Here is a 19,486-nt window from a genome sequence, read left to right as displayed (position 1 = left end):
CTTGCTGTCTCATTAGAACACCACACTGACCTCTTCTCTTTCCGTATCTGTCCTCCCCTCATCCATTTCCTCACCTTACCCCTTCATTCTCTCAATCTTTCTGTCCATATTTCCACTTTTCCAACTTGCTCCGTTTATTATTATTTCCATCCTGTGTTGTTCTTTTCCATGTCTGTATTTCCCATATCCCATTGGTGTTGTAATATTCATTTGCCCCAACCTTTTTTATTTTTATTTTCTCCCCCCTCCACTCATTGTGCAGGTGTTCCAGTCAACAGCCGCGTCTCCTCTAAAATTCAGCAGCTGCTCAACACTCTGAAGAGACCAAAGCGACCGCCTCTGCGAGAGTTCTTTTTGGATGACTTTGAGGAGCTGTTGGATGGTAGGCTGACTTGAAAATGATTACATTTCTTATCATCAAATCAATACATCACATAAAACATTATAGCTCTTTATTTGGTGTATACTGAAGGGCATCGGTTGACAAAATGTCATGGCTTTGAGTTTCTACTTTTTCCATTTTTGTATTTGCCATTCATCAAATTCCTGTTGCTCCTGAGATAAAAATGTCGCAGTAACCGCACCACACCTCCCAAATCAACAGTCAAAGTGCGCTTTTAGATCAGTGGTTGTTATTTTGTCTCTTGTCAGAGTTGAGACCACCAGGTGTGTCAAGGGAGCGGTCAGGGAATAGTGGGTGCCGAAAACACACACAGACTCACATTCGACCAGCCCTACCCAAGTATTTCCTCTCTTTCAACCAGCCCATCATGGATTTTGGGTGGTACTCTGCCAGGCTGAATAAACACTGAAAATGAAAACCTACAAGAATAGTAATACACCAGCAGGTGACTTAAAAAGCCTCCCTGAAACAGTAACATGGCAAGCCTCAGTGGTAAACAGAAAACCACACAAAGCTAAAATGGCAGCAGGTCGAACCCAATGTTTTCTTAATAGAGGTGTTCTATTTGACAGGGATGTATCTATCATGCCATTTTAGTCAGACACATCTGAATTCCACTTATCCAAGAGTTGAGGAAAGTTTGAGGAGAGAATAGTGACAAAGAGATGGGAGACAGGAATTAAATCAAAGAGAGAAACCTGTGCCTTTTAATAAGCCATAGCTCCAAGTCTGTCAGGCATTGGTGTCTTAGGAAACTGAGACTGATAAGAACAGCTCACCCATTTATCCTCTCGCCTTTCCTTTTCCATCACTTCCATCTCATTGTGTTTCAGTCCCACACTTCCCTCATTACCCTGAGTTATATGATGCTGAGATTTACCACTGCTATGTAAATCACTCAACAAAGAATAGACACGTTAAGACAAAGAGCTTATTTTACTTTGTTGCACAAAAATGTCCACACAATTTTTCCCACTCTCTTCCTCATGTGTTTAGTCCAGCAGCCAGATCCCAACCAGCCAAAACCAGAGGGCCAGCTGATGAGTCCCCTTGAAGGAGAGTCTCTTGGTGTGGTCACCAATTGGCCTCCCTCGTTGCCAGCAGCCTTACAGCGGTGGGGTACGACGCAGCCCAAGAGTCCCTGCCTGACGGCACTCGACAATGCTGGCAAGCCCGTCTACACACTCACCTATGGTAGGTGTCGATTCACAATAAACCACGTAGTCATTTTTGTTTTGAATGTTCACCTGAGGGTCAGGGATTGTTAATTCAAAAGAGATGCTTGACACTTAATATTCATACCTGTAGGTAAACTCTGGACCCGCTGTCAGAAACTGGCGTACACTCTTCTCAACAAGCTGAGCACCAGAAATGAGCCTTTGCTAATGCCTGGAGACAGAGTAAGTCATGATGCTAAGCTGTTTTCATGAGGTGCTGTTGAAAATGAAAGAAATATACCAAATACCATCCTAAATGATTGTGCTGCAAAGGAAATGTTAAGTATTTGTGCATCTGTCTTTTAAAAAAAAAAAAAAAAAACTTTTCTGTGATAACCTGTAGGTTGCACTTGTTTTCCCTAACAACGACCCGGTGATGTTCATGGTTGCCTTCTACGGCTGTCTCCTGGCAGAGCTGGTGCCTGTGCCTATTGAGGTGCCACTGACCAGAAAGGTAAAGGCCAAACAATAATAATAAGTGTCCCCTGGGACATTTTACTGCTAATCATCAACAAAACAAGGGAGAGACAGTAGTGACCCCTGCTGGATAACAGATTGTGAAAGTTCTGGTGCTCCAGTATGTGAACATCCGTGGTTTGTTCTTATATTCCTGATAATCAGTTTGTCATGAAAAAGAAAAAAAGGGCAGATTTGTTTCACAACTATAACTGAGGCAGCATGATCGTTTAAATTCTAATTACAATGTCGTCATGTATATTGCTCTTTCTAGCACATAAATCATCTTTAACTTGACAGACTCGTCCATGTTACATACACAGACTGAATATTAAGGGCTTTTTGCTCGTCCTTTATGAGCAAACTCAGACACTGAGCTGTAATTAAAGAGATTTGAGTTTGGTAATATGATGTGAATATTAGATCACACACCAGCTGTTCTCTGGAGGCAAACACTATTTCATTCCCTTTTCTTTCTTTCTTACTTGTCCTCCCATACTGTATTTGCATACAGTATAGATTTGCCTAGTATGAGCTTAGTTCTAACCTAATACACATCCAATCAAACGTGAGCGAGTGTGTGTCAGATTCCTGCTATAGCCGGACTTTGATGCACAGCAGTAGGTTTTTAATTGTGACTGGCTGTCGTTCTCTGCCTTCTCCACTACCTTTGTTGCTTTGATATGAAATGCATTCGTCCTTCTCGCTGTCCCAGTTACAATTCCCACATTCCCTCAGAGCATCGTTTCTCTAAGCTTTCATGTTCAAATGTATTGTTCTTAATAGATCATCACTGTGACGGATACTAATTGCCTCAGTTTTTCAGTATAAATGTATGTTTTTTTTTAATCTTGGTCTCCCAGGATGCAGGAAGTCAACAGATTGGCTTTTTGTTGGGCAGCTGCGGCGTCACATTGGCACTGACCACTGATGCTTGTCAGAAGGGCCTGCCCAAAGCACAAACTGGGGAGGTAGCCACTTTCAAAGGTACACCCTTCTTGGAGCCTGTTGTATTTTTTTTTTTTTTTTGACCGTCTTTGTCTCTTGCTTTGAACTGGTTTCATGTCCCTGCCCCTGCAGGCTGGCCGCGGTTGCTGTGGTTTGTGACAGATGGAAAACATGTTGTGAAGCCTCCAAAAGATTGGCATCCTCCAATGCGCGAAGCCAGTAATGACATCGCCTACATAGAGGTAAGAGTAGAGCTATTGATGTTTCCAATAAACCAAAGATACATTTTTAATATTATAAGCCTTTCTAGTTATTGCTTTCTTTTCCCTCCATAAAAACCATGTCTTTATTTCACGTGTTTTTGTGTGTTTCTTGTGCCCAGTATAAAACCAGCAAGGAAGGGAGCACCATGGGGATCACAGTGTCGCACTCAGCCATGCTGGCTCACTGTCACGCCCTCACACAGGCCTGCGGCTACACTGAAGGTGAGAGGACACTCTGCATTTATTTTTGAAGTACACACACTTTGTTGTGCCCTGTGCTTCCTCCATCATTTATTCATTTCTCCAATATGGAGAAACACACTGTGCCTGTGAGGTTAGCAAATGTTCACAGGGGTGAAATAGGAAGAAATGTAGAATACATTTGTTCATGATACACATAGTTTTTTCTTAATCATAGCTGTGTACATGGTATTGTTTGTGAAACTGAGTTTGATTACTGTTTAGTTTGATACACACAAGGGTGTTTAGATCAGACTTTGGTCAGGATTGCCCCAGTTTTGCTCCAAATAAATTAATACTGCACCAGCAGCCCCAAGAGAAAACCCCAGGACTGTGTCTGAAACGTAGTCTGCTGCTTCACTCAAGTCTGTACTATCACCAAATTTGTTGGCTAAACACACAAACACTTTTTACCCCTCTAACCTTGACAAAATGTGTTTTTTGATTTTCAGCTGAGACCATAACCAACGTCCTGGACTTCAAGAGGGAAGCAGGTTTATGGCATGGTGTTCTTGCTGTGAGTTTTCATAAAACTAATTGGTAATAGTTAAGTAATTAGAAATAGATATAATATATACTCAGTTAAAACAAAAATAAACTAACTAATGAAATCTTGTTTGGCTGAAACATCTCGTCTCAAATTTGATGTTTGTAACTTTGTAATGCAGAGCGTCATGAATAGGATGCATGTGATCAGCATCCCTTACTCCCTGATGAAAGTCAACCCACTCTCCTGGATACAGAAGGTTCACACTTATAAAGGTAAAACTCTGCCCAATTTAGCAGTCGTTCTTCTTTGCCGTTACCATCTCAACTCTTTGAAAATGCATTCAATGCACAATAATGTAATGTGTAATGTATTGTCGTTTGTACCTCAAGGTAAATGTATTGGTAGCATTTTTGATTGCGGTCGCTTACCCAAAATTCTGTTCATGTTTTAGTGTTTACCTTTTATGTATAAACAAAAGTCAATTTCATTCAAACTGTTGTCTAAAGAGTTCACACAATGCTGATTAAGCCTGTCGGCTCCACATAACCCTCTGATTTATGTCAAGTCAGAAAAAGTGGGGATTCAGAGATCGTTCTTGCCTCCGATCACCCTTCCTGCACTGTCTGTATTGCTGATAGTATTGCTTGACAGCTCACATTTTCAGATGAAGGACATAGCGTCTATGTGTTCATCAGTGTAACATAATTTATGCTCATGCAGACTAAACAGAGACAGAGTAATAACATCATTAACAACAAAATAAATCAATAAATCAATAAGTCACTCTGTCCAAGAATAGCTTCCAGAGAGTCCTTTTGTAATTGCTGTTATGATTCTCACTGATTAGCTGTATTATCACCATGGAGGTCGAGGAGAGGATGTCTGCAGAACATGCATTTCCATAGCTCTGCTGAGTCACCTGTTGTTAACCGAGTAAAGTGCCACTATTTGCTGTCAGAGTGTGTCATCTATGACTGAGGTGTTGACAGGATGATTCCATTGTCAGCTTGTCTCTTTGTTTTTATCTCCCCGATACAGCGCAGGTAGCAGTTGTGAAATCGAGAGATATGCACTGGTCTCTGCTGGCTCAGAGAGACCAGAGAGACATCAGCCTGAGCTCATTGCGCATGCTGATTGTAGCCGACGGCGCCAACCCATGTGAGTTCACCTGCAGATCGAATTTTAAAAAAACCTTATTGAATAGCCTGCTTGTATTATTGCTTGTAACTGTGTGTGTTTGTGTCTATCTGTCACCACAGGGTCGATATCCTCCTGCGATGCTTTCCTCAACGTGTTCCAGGCACGTGGGCTTCGACCTGAGGTGATCTGCCCATGTGCCAGTACCTCTGAAGCTATGACTGTCGCCATCCGCAGGTGAGCTGCCGTTACTGCGCTTCACCAGAACAAAGTAACCTGATATCGCTTACTGTGCTGTTATATCACACTGCGCCTGCAACATCAGCTGGATCCTGCAGGGAAAGGATGGAGACTTGTGCTTTGTTATCACAGAGAGAAATACTGGATTTTAGTGCTTTCTGCTGATCACAGGGCTCAGATATGGAGGGCTATGCCTTTTATTTTCAGATATATGAGAGTCTAAAAATGATGTAATAAAGCTCCACAATCTGTATCTCACTGACTCTCATCAGATGTGTCTCTCTTTACTGCTGTAACTAGGATTGAAATTAATGTGCATATGTGTGTAATTAATTACTGTGTATTCTATAGGCCTCCAGAAATGGGTGTTCCTCCTCCAGGGAAGGCTGTGCTGTCTATGGGTGGCCTGAGCCACAGTGTGATCCGTGTGGACACAGAGGAGAAACTCTCTGTCCTTACTGTGCAGGATGTGGGACAGGTCATGCCTGGAGGTACAGAACACTGTGTACCATATATTAACAATTTGCAGCCATTAATGAGTAACATTTATTACGTGCTGAAATCTTTTTATAGCACAGAGGGGAAAAAAATAACCAAAACCTGATCAGATTTTGTAGAATGTGGCAAAAAATTTCTACCGCTCAGGGGAAATTTAATGTTAACACATTGAAATTTTACCTACAACTGGCAACACTAATGTCATCCACTTAATCCGTCTCTGCTATTATGAAATGGCCAGGGAGACTTTACACACATTTTAATTTCATTTAATGAGAACCATAACAAGCAACAGCATTTACAGCGTACACACACTAGTCTCATAAAATCACAAAGCAAATGTGTACATTTGTATATGACAGCCATAACTTCTGAGGAAAACTCCCAATAAAGCATTGCTGCACATTATGCCACCTCAACCACACAACATTTCCCATGATTCCACGCTACATACTGTGCCTTTAAAACAGGAGCACTTCACTGACAAAAATAAGGAATGATATGTTGGGAGATGAATGAGAACCAAGAACAATAATATATTTTTCTTTTAAATTATATGTCATTCTTCTGATCTGTTAAATTTATTGTTGTGTCTCTACAGCTCTTGTGTGTGTGGTGCGGGTGGAGGGGACACCATATCTCTGTCAGACAGATGAGGTTGGAGAAATCTGCATAAGCTCAGGTACCACTGGTGTTGCTTACTATGGCCTCCCAGGCATGACCAAGAACATATTTGAGGTGAGTCTTTCATTGCTGTTATTTATTTTCCAGTGTTACAACATATGCCGTTGATCTATTTAGAAGAATGTACATGTCAATTCATCCATGTGTATTTCCTGTCGTAGACCATCCCAGTGACATTGTCTGGAGTTCCCATCAGTGACCGATCCTTCACCAGGACCTCGCTGCTGGGCTTCATTGGACCAGTAAGTTCCGCCTGTGCTGTGCCTGTCCTACTTCTGAGGCTTCACTTTTTAAATAGAAAGACGACAATCTTTTTTCTTAATAGTCTATGCTTTTAATTTTAAACTGCCGACCTAATATATGATCATATAAAGTGAAGTAAAAACTAATGATTAGTTGATTATTGGTTGGCAATTTTGAAATTTGTTTTATTCCAATGCTGAAAGGAGATTTTGTTTCCCTTGTAAAACATGACAGCTCATGGACATAGAGGTTGATCATTTGTAAACAACTTTTCTGAACTTCATTTTCCAGTCTATTATTCAAATATATCACATGAATGCACCCTTCAAATTGGTGACATAAATATACACATCTAACCATATTTACATTGTGTTTATCATCAGGACAGCCTGGTGTTTGTTGTGGGGAAGATGGACGGGCTGATGGTAGTCAGTGGGCGGAGACACAACGCTGACGACGTCGTCGCCACAGCTCTCGCAGTGGAACCCATGAAGTTTGTGTACAGGGGAAGGTAAAAGACATCAAAAAGTACACCACTCCATACATCATTGTAGTTAGTTGCACTGTTGTTTCTACTGACAGTAAAGAGCGTTGGCAAGTGAGCAGCTTGACTGACAGAAATAATGTCTGGTTGTAACAGTGTCATTTCACGCCCTGTGTTTCAGAATAGCAGTGTTTTCCGTGTCTGTGCTGCGTGACGAGAGGATCGTTGTTGTGGCAGAGCAGAGGCCGGATGCTTCTGAGGAAGACAGCTTCCAGTGGATGAGCCGTGTCCTGCAGGTACTGGCTGATCTCTGTCTCTCATCTATTTAATAGACTGTGCTTGTGGCGTGAATGTTTTCTTTTTAGTGAGTTCAAATCAGGTACACTTGCATCGTAATCTTACACAAGTTTAGATTGATTTTTTTCTTCTTTTTTTTTTACCTCCAAGGAAAATACTGGTGTTATGTTCAAAATGAAAATCATCTCACAGAAACATCCCTGAGATCATTTTAAAGCAAACAATGAATAAAGCCAACCAGTGTGCTGCCTTTATTGTTGTCACATTGATATTACAGATGTTAGGGACTTTTTCGAAGCCTTGTCTTTAAAGGCAGTATGTCCTGTTGCCAGAATATCATAATTTTTTTTAACTTCAACTCTTCTTCTCCATTTCTGTCTGCTTCCAGGCCATAGACAGCATCCACCAGGTCGGGGTGTACTGTCTGGCTTTGGTCCCTGCCAACACGCTTCCAAAGGCTCCTCTGGGTGGCATCCATATATCTGAGACCAAACAGCGTTTCCTGGAGGGTGCCTTGCACCCCTGCAACGTCCTTATGTGCCCTCACACTTGTGTCACCAACCTGCCGAAGCCAAGACAAAAACAACCAGGTCGACTATCACATGTCCTGGCATGGATCGTGTTTAGAAATATCATGTTTAAAACAAGACTGTGAAAGGTCTCTGTCATGTGTTTGATGACTTCCGGTTGTTTGGTTATTCTACACAGAAGTTGGTCCTGCTTCTATGATTGTGGGAAACCTGGTGGCAGGCAAGAGGATAGCACAAGCATGTGGGAGAGATGTGGCCCAACTCGAGGACAATGACCAGGCACGTAAGGTAGATGATCATCCTCATTTCATCCGCTCATCACCACCACCACACATACACTGCAGACACAGGTAAGAATCCATAAGAATCTGGAATCTGAAACACATACAGTTGATGGAGAGGTTTTGACTTCCCCTCCGTGGCAACATCAGTCTAAATTAATGCCGGTATTGTGTAAATCAGATTCCTTCACTATCACGCATTACATCTCAGCTTCACTGTTATTTATTTACAATACACCATATGTCATCACCATACACAATCAACTCTATGCCATCACATTAAATCGGAAACATCTTTGCCTTAAACTTTTCATTATAATGTTAAAACTGATTCCACATTCAGTGCATATTTGTCCCTTTTAAGTCTTGAAACTCTTGTGCATCTTTATGACAGTTACCAAACAAGAACTATGAGGAACAAGAATATTACATCTTCCCCTTTCTTAATGGTTCCTGTTTGGAAGTTGCCTGTTCACTGTCTTTGTGTGTGTCAGATATTGCTGGGTGATTCTTGATAATTACACCTGTATTTTTGTCTCTCTCCTGTAGTTCCTTTACATACAGGATGTGCTACAGTGGCGAGCTCAGGCTACTCCAGACCATCCTCTCTTCCTTGTTCTCAATGCCAAGGTACTTCTGCTTTGTTCTTTACCATGTGATGCTGATAAAATGTACTACCTCTCCATGTTAATGATAAAAAGCTGTTGTCTTTTTAATATGCATCCTTGCCTTTAAAGTTATATAGTTAAAATTATCTTGACCCCGTTATCCCTGAAAAAGACTGTCCATCATTAGAACGCGTGTCATTTAATTGTTCCGTTTTTGTTCTTCAGGGCACGGTGGCTAGCACAGCTTCCTGTCTGCAGCTGCACAAGCGCGCAGAGCGGGTGGCTGTAGCTTTGATGGGACGCCTAAACACTGGAGACCATGTTGCACTCGTCTACCCGCCAGGTAAGAGGTGCTTTAGCTACTGTGCTGCTTGCCTGACATTTAAAACACATTATAACCCACCAACAGTCATTATTTTATTAATTGTAAAGCCTGAATATCCATTTAATAATTTAAGTAAAATGCACATAATTTTAAAAGTGGAAACAACCTTTTCCATATAAAGCTTTTATCATCATGATGTTAAAAGTAATTGCATTGATTGTAATGGTGATAGAAAAACAACACCATCTGTGTTTGTTCTGAAATCTACAGTATGTTATTGTTTTTGCCCACTGGGACGGGTTGTCTCAGACAAACATCGATTCACGAGACAAGAACTGCATGAGAATAATAGCATTCACCCGATATCCACACACAGGAGTGTTTCAGTGACACAACACAATGCCAACTCTGAGGAAAAGTACCTGTGTTCAGAGCTGCATGTAGCTACTGCTGCATCTTTATGACACTGAGCAAACAGGAACCACTAGGGAGACAGAATCTGTGTGTTGTCCCTTTTAAATATAGTGTGAAATTAGGGGAAGATTTCAAGCAGAGGCTTTTGTGCTTGAAACGTCAGTGGACGAGTTTTAATGTGTGCAGATCTTCTACTTTTCCATTGTTATGAAGATTTTGCTGATCCTGCTCCCTTGCAAATGTTATTCCAGGAGGTGATTGTTCTTTTTTTTTTTTGCTGCTTTAAAAATAAATGGGTTTTTTTCTGCAGGAATTGACCTTATTGCCACCTTCTATGGCTGCCTGTATGCTGGCTGTGTGCCGGTCACAGTCAGACCCCCACACCCCCAGAACCTGGCCACCACCCTGCCCACTGTTAAGATGATTGTTGAGGTAACTACTGGCCTACATCAGAAAGCTATTTGTATTCCTCTCACCACAGCTACTGCAAGAACTAAACCATACAATACACTGTATATGTAGTAATAATGTAGTATCTGTTTGTTAAAGGTCAGTAAGTCGGTGTGCATCCTGACCACCCAAGCAATAATGAAGCTGCTGAAATCCAAAGAGGCTGCTGCTGCTGTGGATGTCAAGAGCTGGCCCATGGTGCTGGACACAGGTGAAATGCACACCCACACATGCAACACATTCATGCGGTCTTATTAAGTCTAAAGATTAATCGATTCCTATTTTGATTTAACTTGTTTTTATATTAAAATAGTTTGTTTTTGTTTTCAGTCTTTTTATTCATTCATACTCCTTTTCCTTCTTTTATCATCCTCTTAAATTTTAACTATTTAACACATTGCTTTCCAATTATATGTTTTGTTTTGTTTTTTGACTGCACTTAAAACTCTTCTCATCTCACTGTTCTTCTTTTCCAGATGACCTCCCCAGAAAGAAGAGTCCACAGATGTACAAGCCCCCAACCCCTGAGATGTTAGCTTACCTGGACTTCAGTGTGTCCACAACAGGCATCCTAGCAGGAGTCAAAGTATGTTGAAGGAAATGTATCAGTCAAATAGTGCTTTTCCTGTTCCTGGTTGTACAACATTGATTTCAAGTTTACACATCATTTTTGGCGATTTTTATTGTTGATGATATTATCCTAACTTTCTTAGGTCATTGTGAACAGAAATGTTATTTATTCTGCATCTACAGTAAAATATGCTCTGCCAGGCAAAACTACCAGGCCTGTCTGATGGAGCGTTTGTGTGTGTATACACTGGCAGCACAGGGGTGGGTGGGGGCCGGAAGCTTTTATCCTGTCAAATTGCTGAATTTTTGGAGCTGAAGAACCACATTGTGGTCGGCACATTGTAACATTTTCAGTCATACTCTGACCTGTTGTCAGTCATCTCACTTTGCTCGTACGATTTTGCTTTTGCCTCCATCTGTCTTGACATAAAACTAACCACTTCCTGTGTGCAGCTCAGGAATGTCACCAGGTGACAAAAAATACAGAGAGGATGAACTTTGAATGTAATGTTCATTTTATATTAAAAATGTTTTAAGGTCCATATTCTACAGTTAGAGGACATCCAAAGACTAGTTTGTTTTACTGGACAACAAATAAGTATTTTTGGTTTCGGTAACTCGTGTGTCTTAGTAACACATCATCTCTTGTAGATGTCTCACGCTGCCACCAGTGCCTTGTGTCGCTCCATCAAGCTGCAGTGTGAGCTCTACCCTTCCCGGCAGATTGCCATCTGTCTTGACCCCTACTGCGGCCTCGGCTTTGCGTTGTGGTGCCTCTGCAGGTAAACGGCAGCGCTGAAACGAGTGGATGATTTCAAATCCAAGCATAATACTGTTTGACTTTAAGAGTGTGTGTCTAATATGTTCTGTTTCTGTTTTAGTGTGTACTCGGGACATCAGTCCATCCTGGTTCCCCCTCTGGAGCTGGAGAGCAACGCATCTCTCTGGCTCGCCGCAGTCAGTCAGTACAAAGTGCGAGTCACTTTCTGCTCCTATTCAGTCATGGAGATGTGCACCAAGGGCCTGGGTTCACAAACAGAAGCATTGCGGGTAAGTTTGTATCCTGAATAATGGTTTTTCACGGGGGGGTGCACACAATTTAAAGATTTTACTTTAATTACACATTTCCCCTGTGGTAGTGTTGCTGCAGTCCTGTGATTATTGAAACAAAACACTTTATTCCTGTGATTAATGTGGTTTAATGAGTTAGTCGATGTTTCTACTCGTTATCACAATTTACTCTTTATTACCTTTTTTTTTTCTCCAGTTGCGAAATGTGAACCTGTCCTGTGTGCGTACGTGCATGGTGGTAGCAGAGGAGCGGCCCCGCATAGCACTTACTCAGTCCTTCTCAAAGATCTTCAAAGACTTGGGGCTTTCACCACGAGCCGTCAGCACCACCTTTGGGTGCAGGGTGAATGTGGCGATATGTCTGCAGGTGAGTAGCTGTTGTAGAGATGAAGAGGAGAATGAGGAGGAGAAAGAGAAGGAGAGGAGGAGGACGGGCGGGTGGAGAGTTCCACAGTCCATGGTTATTAAACCAACAGTTCACATACGATAAATATAGAAATGTGTGAGTTTTGAACAATGCACATCTTTTTCCTTCTCTGACTGTTCAGTATTTTGCTGTGTTTCTCCACTTCCTGGGGACTTTTATGTATGTGTGTGTGTGTGCCGTGTGTCATGTGAGTCTTTATATATAAATATGCGTGTTGTGTGTGTGTGTGTGGTGTGTATATCTATATATATATATCTTTATTTATTTTTCCTGCCCTGTCCTGTCAGCCCAACAGGTTAGGGAAACTGGCTGAGCAGGTACTGTGGGAAAAGAGTGGCCATTTGCTCATTGCGCTACCGTGTGTGTGTGTGCGTGTCTTGCATGATGTTTGAACATGCTTAACCGTAATTTCAGTGACATTTTATTCTTTTCCAGACCAGCTTAAGCCTCATGCTATTGCAGTACATTCTATCATGAGCTAGCATCATGAGCTGTGCTGTAAAGATGGAAAAATCAAAATAAGATATAGTAGTTTAATTCTCCTACAGTTGTCCCCCTTCAAATTTGCCTCTTTGGAATCAAACTCATGAAAGAATACTCCACACAGTTTTGTCATTGTGTTGTTGGCAGTAGTGATTGACCAGACTGCCAGCTTCTGTGTTGTGGCAAAGACTAATCTTTGGATTGAGTTTCGTCGACGTTTTTCAAAACATTCTCTGCTGCTGAAACCTCAGCTTGGCTTGATGTGCCCGCATACAGCGACTCATTACTGGCTTATGCTCTGCTATAGACAAGGCAAAGGAGCAATAACAGAAAAAAGGAAAAAAAACACAATGTAAAATTTGTTGTGAGTGGGCTTACAGCATTAATGATGACAAAATTCCTAAAGCAGAGGGAATCGATATCTGTCGACCCGAATCGGTCCATGAGAAATGGGCCAATTAGAGGTTTGCCATGTCTCAGTGTAATAGATATTTAAATGAAACAAATTAAGCTCAGGTTTGAACTTTTCTGATATTTCTGTGCCCTTTTTCTTACGTAAGATGCATAATTTGAAGGAAATGAATAAAGAAACAATAGCTAAAAGAGCATTACAACGAGTGAATTTAAATCTGCAGGTCATTATTACAGTGTCTGTGTCTACATGGTTGAGTTTTGCCAAGGCTCCAACTATGGTAGTGTAGCTGGTTGGCTTCTGGCTGCCGCCCTACCCCCCACCCCCGCTTTGTCAACAGTTGTGTCATAAGCAGCTTCCACCTCCCCTCCACTTTGAAAACATGCAGCATCTATTAAATGCCAGAGTGTCTGACACTGACTAATGTCATGTTTTGTTTTTCTCACCAGGGCACGGCTGGACCTGACCCCACCACTGTTTATGTGGACATGAGAGCTCTTCGTCATGACAGGTGAGGAACGCTACTGCAACGCTAACACCACGTGTGATTGTGTCTTCCATCCATCTGTCCATTTTCTACCGCTTTATTCTCCACATCATGGGGGGGGGGTGCTGTGTCAATCTCAGCTGACATAGGGTGATAGGTGGGGTCACACCCTGGACAGGTCACCAGTCCATCACAAGGTGTTCAATTTACCTAATCCTCAAATCTGCATGTTTTTGGACTGTGGGAGGAAACCGGAGAACCAGGAGAAAACCCACCCACACATGGGGAGAACATGCAATTCTTCTTCTTCTTTTTTTAATTACTTGAATGCAGTTTTCTACAGTTCTGTCCGTACTTTGTTTGTTAACATATAAATGTAGTGAAAATGGAGTAGAAAAAATTAGATACGCCAGGAGAGGATCTATGTCCAAGTTCTACTCCACATGGAGGCCATTTTTAAAGAGTTTGGAGGGGTGGGATGCCCAGTTGCAGACAGTTTTTTTGTGCTTTTAAGTTGTCTGTTGTCACTTTGTTTTAATTTATTATGGTTATTATATTTTTCTAATTCAATTTATTTAGCCAACCAAAGGTCTGACTTTATTATTATTTTTAATGTTTGTAATCTAAGTCCATTGTTGCATACATTGTATTGTTGTTGAATGAAAATTAAAAATAAACCTTGATTTCAGAGTTCGCCTGGTGGAGCGAGGGTCACCACACAGCTTACCATTAATGGAGTCTGGAAAGGTACAGCGTCACGTAAACCTGGGAATTCAGTCACTTTTCACCCTTTTCTATGTTTAAAAATGTAGTTGTGAAAGTGTATAGGTGTCACATTCTCCTTCAATGCTGCAAAAAGGGTTGCTCTTCTCTTTTAAACTGCTCTCTCTGCTGTTGCAGATCCTTCCAGGAGTTAAAGTGATCATCGCAAACACGGAGACCAAAGGACCCTTGGGAGACTCCCATCTAGGAGAAGTAAGTCGTCACAAAATCTTTGTGGACAACATGGCGTCTTCTTAACATCTGCTTCAGACATCTTAAAGCACAGTTACAATGGTTACACCGCAGCCCTAAGAAAGAGCAGTTACGTGTCTTATGTCTTTAAAATGTCAGCTTACATTTACTCACTGGTAATTTTTTTACAGGTACACCTCCTCCATTAGTCATTAATGCAAATGTTTAATTACACTTTAGGCATGAAAACAGGTGTGTTTCCATCAGCCTGGTTTTATATGCAGTTTTGACACAAATACACCGGAGCGGAAACACAGACAATTTAGAAAATGTCTTTATTAGCCTAGCATTCCTTGAGGGAGGTGGACAAGTTGGCATATCAATAAAAGGTACAGTAAATGCAATGGAAACAGATTAAGCAAATATAAGAGAACATCTAGATTAAGTGACTGAAACACCCTTCTTGCTGCTGCATTTTGCTGCACTGAAACCACAATTTTCTACACTTTGTGCAAGAATTGTACTGTGAGAATTTCATTAGTCCTTGCTTTGCTTGTGCAAATAATAAACACTGGTCACTGGTCTGTGTCATAGGTCTGGGTGAGCAGTCCTCACAATGCCACAGGCTACTACACGGTTTACGGGGAGGAGGCGCTGCACGCCGACCACTTCAGCACCAAACTCAGCTTCGGTGACACTCAGACGGTGTGGGCGAGGACGGGCTACCTGGGCTTCCTGCGGCGCACTGAGCTCACCGACGCCAGCGGAGGTGAGAATCACCACTTCTTGTTCTTTTTTCATCGGCTACATTCAGATAACCAGGCACATTGTTCAAACATGAGTCATATCTGATTCATGACGGATGAGATTTGACAGTTTTAGCGTCTGCGGTCAGCGGAGACAGGTGTGCTCTCCCTCACAACCCTCACTTGGGTTGATGCATGCGTGCCTGTCTCTGTATGTCGCCAATTTCATGTTCGCAGACACGTTTGTTATACACCCGGACTTTCCACAGTCTGGCTGTTATCTTTAATGAACGTTTATGACATTTAGTCCTGTTGATCGGACATAAAATGGCCGCGAAAAGGCACAAAGTGAGGCAGACTGAAGGGAGGTCGTATGTGACCCTAGCAGGTGCTTGTTGTAGAGCCCTGCGATGGAACCCAAGGCCCAAGGGGCCCGAGTACTCCATCATTACCTCGGATTCGGGTCGGCTTCTGTTTTTTTTACCTCCCAATTTGACAGATGCGTTTGTGTAAATTTAAACTTAAACCAATTCAAAAGGCGACACTTGAACGCCGCAAACCTCTCTGCTCTCACACGTCCACTCCGTCCGCTCCACGTCCCTGACATACAGCAACTGTCACTCAGATTCACAGATCACAGTGTCCCACTCCCGCCACAAACATGGACAACATAAATAATCAGTAGAGATGGCGAAGAGGAGATAGGCCAACCTGCGATATGCAGATCAGCTGTCAACCCCAAAAATTAGTCCATTTTCGAAATAAACCTAATATTCAAAGTATATTCATGTAATCCGTTAAACAAAAAGAATATAGCATAAAATCACGCTGAACTCTCTCTTTCTCTTACGTAACTAGTAATCAAGGTGTATTATGTCAATTGAATAGTAAATAAGCTACTTTTTTAGACTTTTTTTTTTTTTCATATATTTGAAAATCATGTAGTTTTTGCAATAATCAACAACAACACAAAAGTTTATAATAGTTTTGAGACCAATATCAAAGCTGGAGATGGAGAAAATTCATTATCAGAAGCTGTCACAGTGAATTAGTGAGTGTTTAGCTCTATCTTGTTGCACTGGTATTACAAAAAAGTTGTTTTTCTTTGCCTGATTAAATATAAACTGACAAATCTCTGACTCTGTTTGTGTGTGTTAGAGCGCCATGATGCCCTCTATGTGGTCGGCTCTCTTGATGAGACCCTGGAGCTGAGGGGGATGAGGTATCACCCCATTGACATCGAGACGTCCGTTATCCGGTCTCATAAGAGCATAGCAGAGTGGTGAGGACATTTACATCAGTACTATATCACTACGTAATTACAGTTTCAGTTTTATTTGTTCATTATTGTTGTGATTGATGTGCGGCGCGTGTCGATTAAAATAGATTAGACCACACATCACAGCCGCAATTATCAGAATCATTTTTCATACACCAGCGTGCAGGAGCTCTTTAGCCGAAATTATATTTTAATGCTAAAATATAATTATAATGGTTATCCATGAATTTTAGAATGCACCGTTAGTAAAGCATATTATTATTTCTTGATTAAGATGTCAAATTATAGTTATTTACTCGCATTCCTGGACAGAATTTTTTTTTTCCGGGTATAAAAAGATGAGTTTTTGAAAGATTTTTAAAATATTTCTAATATTCCCATCTGGTCTAATACATTTGTTAAGCACTGTATGTCCATGAATTCTTAATTCTCATAACATTTCCGTCCCCCCTCCCTGTTTTTTGTCACCTTTCTGCGTCCGTCACCACTACCTCCCGTCAGTGCGGTGTTCACGTGGACTAACCTCCTTGTGGTGGTAGTGGAGCTGGAAGGCTCTGAGCAGGAAGCTCTGGACCTGGTGGCTCTGGTCACCAACGTGGTCCTGGAGGAGCACTACCTCATCGTGGGGGTGGTGGTGGTGGTCGACCCCGGCGTCATTCCCATAAACTCCAGAGGGGAGAAGCAACGCATGCACCTCAGAGACGGATTCCTCGCCGACCAGCTGGACCCCATATATGTGGCTTACAACATGTGAGGGTCTGGCTGCTGGAGAGCGACACCTGCCTGTGGCTTTTCACACGACAGAGACCGCGCGGCGAAAAACAAATATGGCGCTTGTAACGGTCGACCGGGCCGCACATCTGAATGGTTTCTGTGAGAAGAGAGCACACTGCCCTCTAGTGTCTGCTCACAGAGGAGAAATGCAGTATGAAAGAGACAAAAGACAAAAAAAGTCACACTATTTGTTTCTCTGATTCTTTTTTTTTTTCTCTTCCCCCCTCACAACAAATAGTCTTTTAAAGGGCATTTGGCGTTTTTGTCAAAGTGAGTTTTGGTCGTGTTCCTCCCTAAATCCACAACATCTGACAGAAATTAACCAGGTTGTTAAGATTTAAATTGTACGACAGAGTATTGGGTCTCACTGAAGAGTTATTTTATAGTAGCAGTAATATTGTGGGAATAAAGTTGTAATCTTATGAGAATAAAGTTGTGATCTTTCAAGTATAAAGTCGTAATATTATGAGAATAAAGTCGTAATATTATGAGAATAAAATCAAAATCTTTTGAGAATAAAGTCGTAATATTATGAGAATAAAGTTGTAATCTTTCAACAATAAAGTCGTAATATTGGGAGAATAAAATTGTAATCTTTTGAGAATAAAGTTGTAATATTATGAGAAAAAAAAATCATTATTATTATTCAAGCAAAGTCTCAGATGATCAGCTGCAACCTGCATCAAGATGAGAAATGCGGCGCATTTTCCTGACGTTACATTTTGATTTGGGCTTCACAAATAAAGTCATATTTAGTCACATCAGCACCAGGTTATGTTTAGCATTAGGACTTTAAAAAGATTGTGAAAGAAACTGAGTCTGTTTGGAAGAAAGAATCACACAGACACAGGAGAAAATCATCTCTTTGTGGAGGAGGAAATGGCTGCAAGGATAACGCTGGTTACATCTGTGCTCTATTGCTATTTAATAATAATAATAATAATAATAATACATTAGATATATATTTCTTGTAATATTATGACTTTATTCTCATAAAATTATGACTTTATTCCTGTAAAATTATGACTTTATTCTTGTAAAAGTATGACTTAATATAACAACCTTTTCTTGTAAAATTCAACATCATTCATGTAAAATTATGACTTTTTTTCTTGTAATATTACGAGAAATTTATTAATGAAAGATTACATTTATTTTACATTTATTCACAAAAGATTTAAAAAAAATTATTCTCTTCAGTTTGGCCTTAATGTTCCGTGGTAAAATTGTACACTGTGCCATTAACTTATTTGATGTAAATCAGTCTGGAAGAAAATAATGACTGTTAATGTTCCTTTGCCATCCACTTGTGCCATAGAACAGGACTAATGCCAGTAACCAAACCCTGTTTCTATCTCAGCTGTTCATGTTCCCGGAGGAGCGTCATTTTTCAAAATTCTACCCCACCAGCACCACAGTCACGACATGTGTCACTTGTGGCCACATCCTAATATTAACGGTGACTTTTTTTTGTGTTCCAGATCATCTCAGTGCAAAAGCACAGAGCAGTGGTGTTGGAGGGGGGGGAGGGGTAAAGGGGGGGCAATAATTAGCGTTCTTTGTGGCTCACTCCAGCAGCAGCAGTGCTTTAGTTTGTAGTAACAAAAAAAAAATAACCTTGTGTTCAGACAAAATCATTCATTTCTTCGTGTGTGTGTGCGATACCGTTATTGTTTTTCTTCTGACCAAAATGCAATATGAGCGATGTGAAAGTTGGCCGCAGACAAACGGTAAAGCACCAACCTTTCAAGGGCCACGATAAATAAAGAGGGGAGTAGAATTGTTGCTTACAGTAAGCAGCGTGCCAGATAAGATGATAAGAATCAAGCCTTAAATGTCTTTTCAGATGCCTCTCTCCGCGTCTCGGCTCCTGCTCAACTCAGTTTTGTGAAGTTTTACCAGCGGCTGGACAGGGGAGGAATATGCAGAAGGAGGTTTCGTGTGCTAAATGTAAAAATGCTCTTGATGAATAGACTTGATCCGTCAGAAAGACACACACTTGCTCCGTGAAATATTTTTAATAATGTCTGTCCCCTCTCATCAGTGGAGTTCAGTGTTTCTACAGCCAAAGGCTT

The 19,486-nt window shown here is 41.2% G+C and overlaps 1 protein-coding gene across 4 annotated transcripts in view; it reads left to right on the top strand.

Annotated features, from left to right (window-relative positions):
• Nucleotides 1-17,391, top strand: part of dip2a (disco-interacting protein 2 homolog A) — a gene marked incomplete at both ends in the record, with an annotated part of 73,941 nt that extends 56,550 nt beyond the window's left edge. The window contains 33 exons of one of the 4 annotated variants that reach the window (XM_083909049.1): nt 263-382; nt 1,400-1,597; nt 1,712-1,803; nt 1,964-2,074; nt 2,940-3,063; nt 3,157-3,266; nt 3,407-3,509; nt 3,980-4,044; nt 4,196-4,289; nt 5,056-5,175; nt 5,277-5,391; nt 5,746-5,885; nt 6,494-6,630; nt 6,738-6,818; nt 7,203-7,330; nt 7,485-7,599; nt 7,989-8,190; nt 8,309-8,409; nt 8,961-9,041; nt 9,245-9,362; nt 10,069-10,190; nt 10,308-10,419; nt 10,685-10,794; nt 11,430-11,560; nt 11,660-11,828; nt 12,046-12,216; nt 12,564-12,593; nt 13,621-13,682; nt 14,348-14,405; nt 14,559-14,633; nt 15,207-15,381; nt 16,517-16,640; nt 17,139-17,391. In XM_083909049.1, coding sequence (XP_083765175.1) covers nt 263-382; nt 1,400-1,597; nt 1,712-1,803; nt 1,964-2,074; nt 2,940-3,063; nt 3,157-3,266; nt 3,407-3,509; nt 3,980-4,044; nt 4,196-4,289; nt 5,056-5,175; nt 5,277-5,391; nt 5,746-5,885; nt 6,494-6,630; nt 6,738-6,818; nt 7,203-7,330; nt 7,485-7,599; nt 7,989-8,190; nt 8,309-8,409; nt 8,961-9,041; nt 9,245-9,362; nt 10,069-10,190; nt 10,308-10,419; nt 10,685-10,794; nt 11,430-11,560; nt 11,660-11,828; nt 12,046-12,216; nt 12,564-12,593; nt 13,621-13,682; nt 14,348-14,405; nt 14,559-14,633; nt 15,207-15,381; nt 16,517-16,640; nt 17,139-17,391 — 3,947 coding nt within the window. Of the gene's footprint in view, nt 1-262; nt 383-1,399; nt 1,598-1,711; nt 1,804-1,963; nt 2,075-2,939; nt 3,064-3,156; nt 3,267-3,406; nt 3,510-3,979; nt 4,045-4,195; nt 4,290-5,055; nt 5,176-5,276; nt 5,392-5,745; nt 5,886-6,493; nt 6,631-6,737; nt 6,819-7,202; nt 7,331-7,484; nt 7,600-7,988; nt 8,191-8,308; nt 8,419-8,960; nt 9,042-9,244; nt 9,363-10,068; nt 10,191-10,307; nt 10,420-10,684; nt 10,795-11,429; nt 11,561-11,659; nt 11,829-12,045; nt 12,217-12,563; nt 12,594-13,620; nt 13,683-14,347; nt 14,406-14,558; nt 14,634-15,206; nt 15,382-16,516; nt 16,641-17,138 lie in introns of all 4 variants that reach the window. The other 3 variants (XM_083909048.1, XM_083909051.1, XM_083909050.1) reach the window with 3 other exon arrangements.
• Nucleotides 17,392-19,486: the final 2,095 nt, after the last annotated feature.

Source organism: Microchirus variegatus, assembly GCF_963457635.1.
Source record: "Microchirus variegatus genome assembly, chromosome: 22".
NCBI lineage: Eukaryota > Metazoa > Chordata > Actinopteri > Pleuronectiformes > Soleidae > Microchirus > Microchirus variegatus.
The sequence above is the reverse complement of the archived record's forward strand: the minus strand, read 5'-3'. Positions and strand labels throughout refer to the sequence as shown.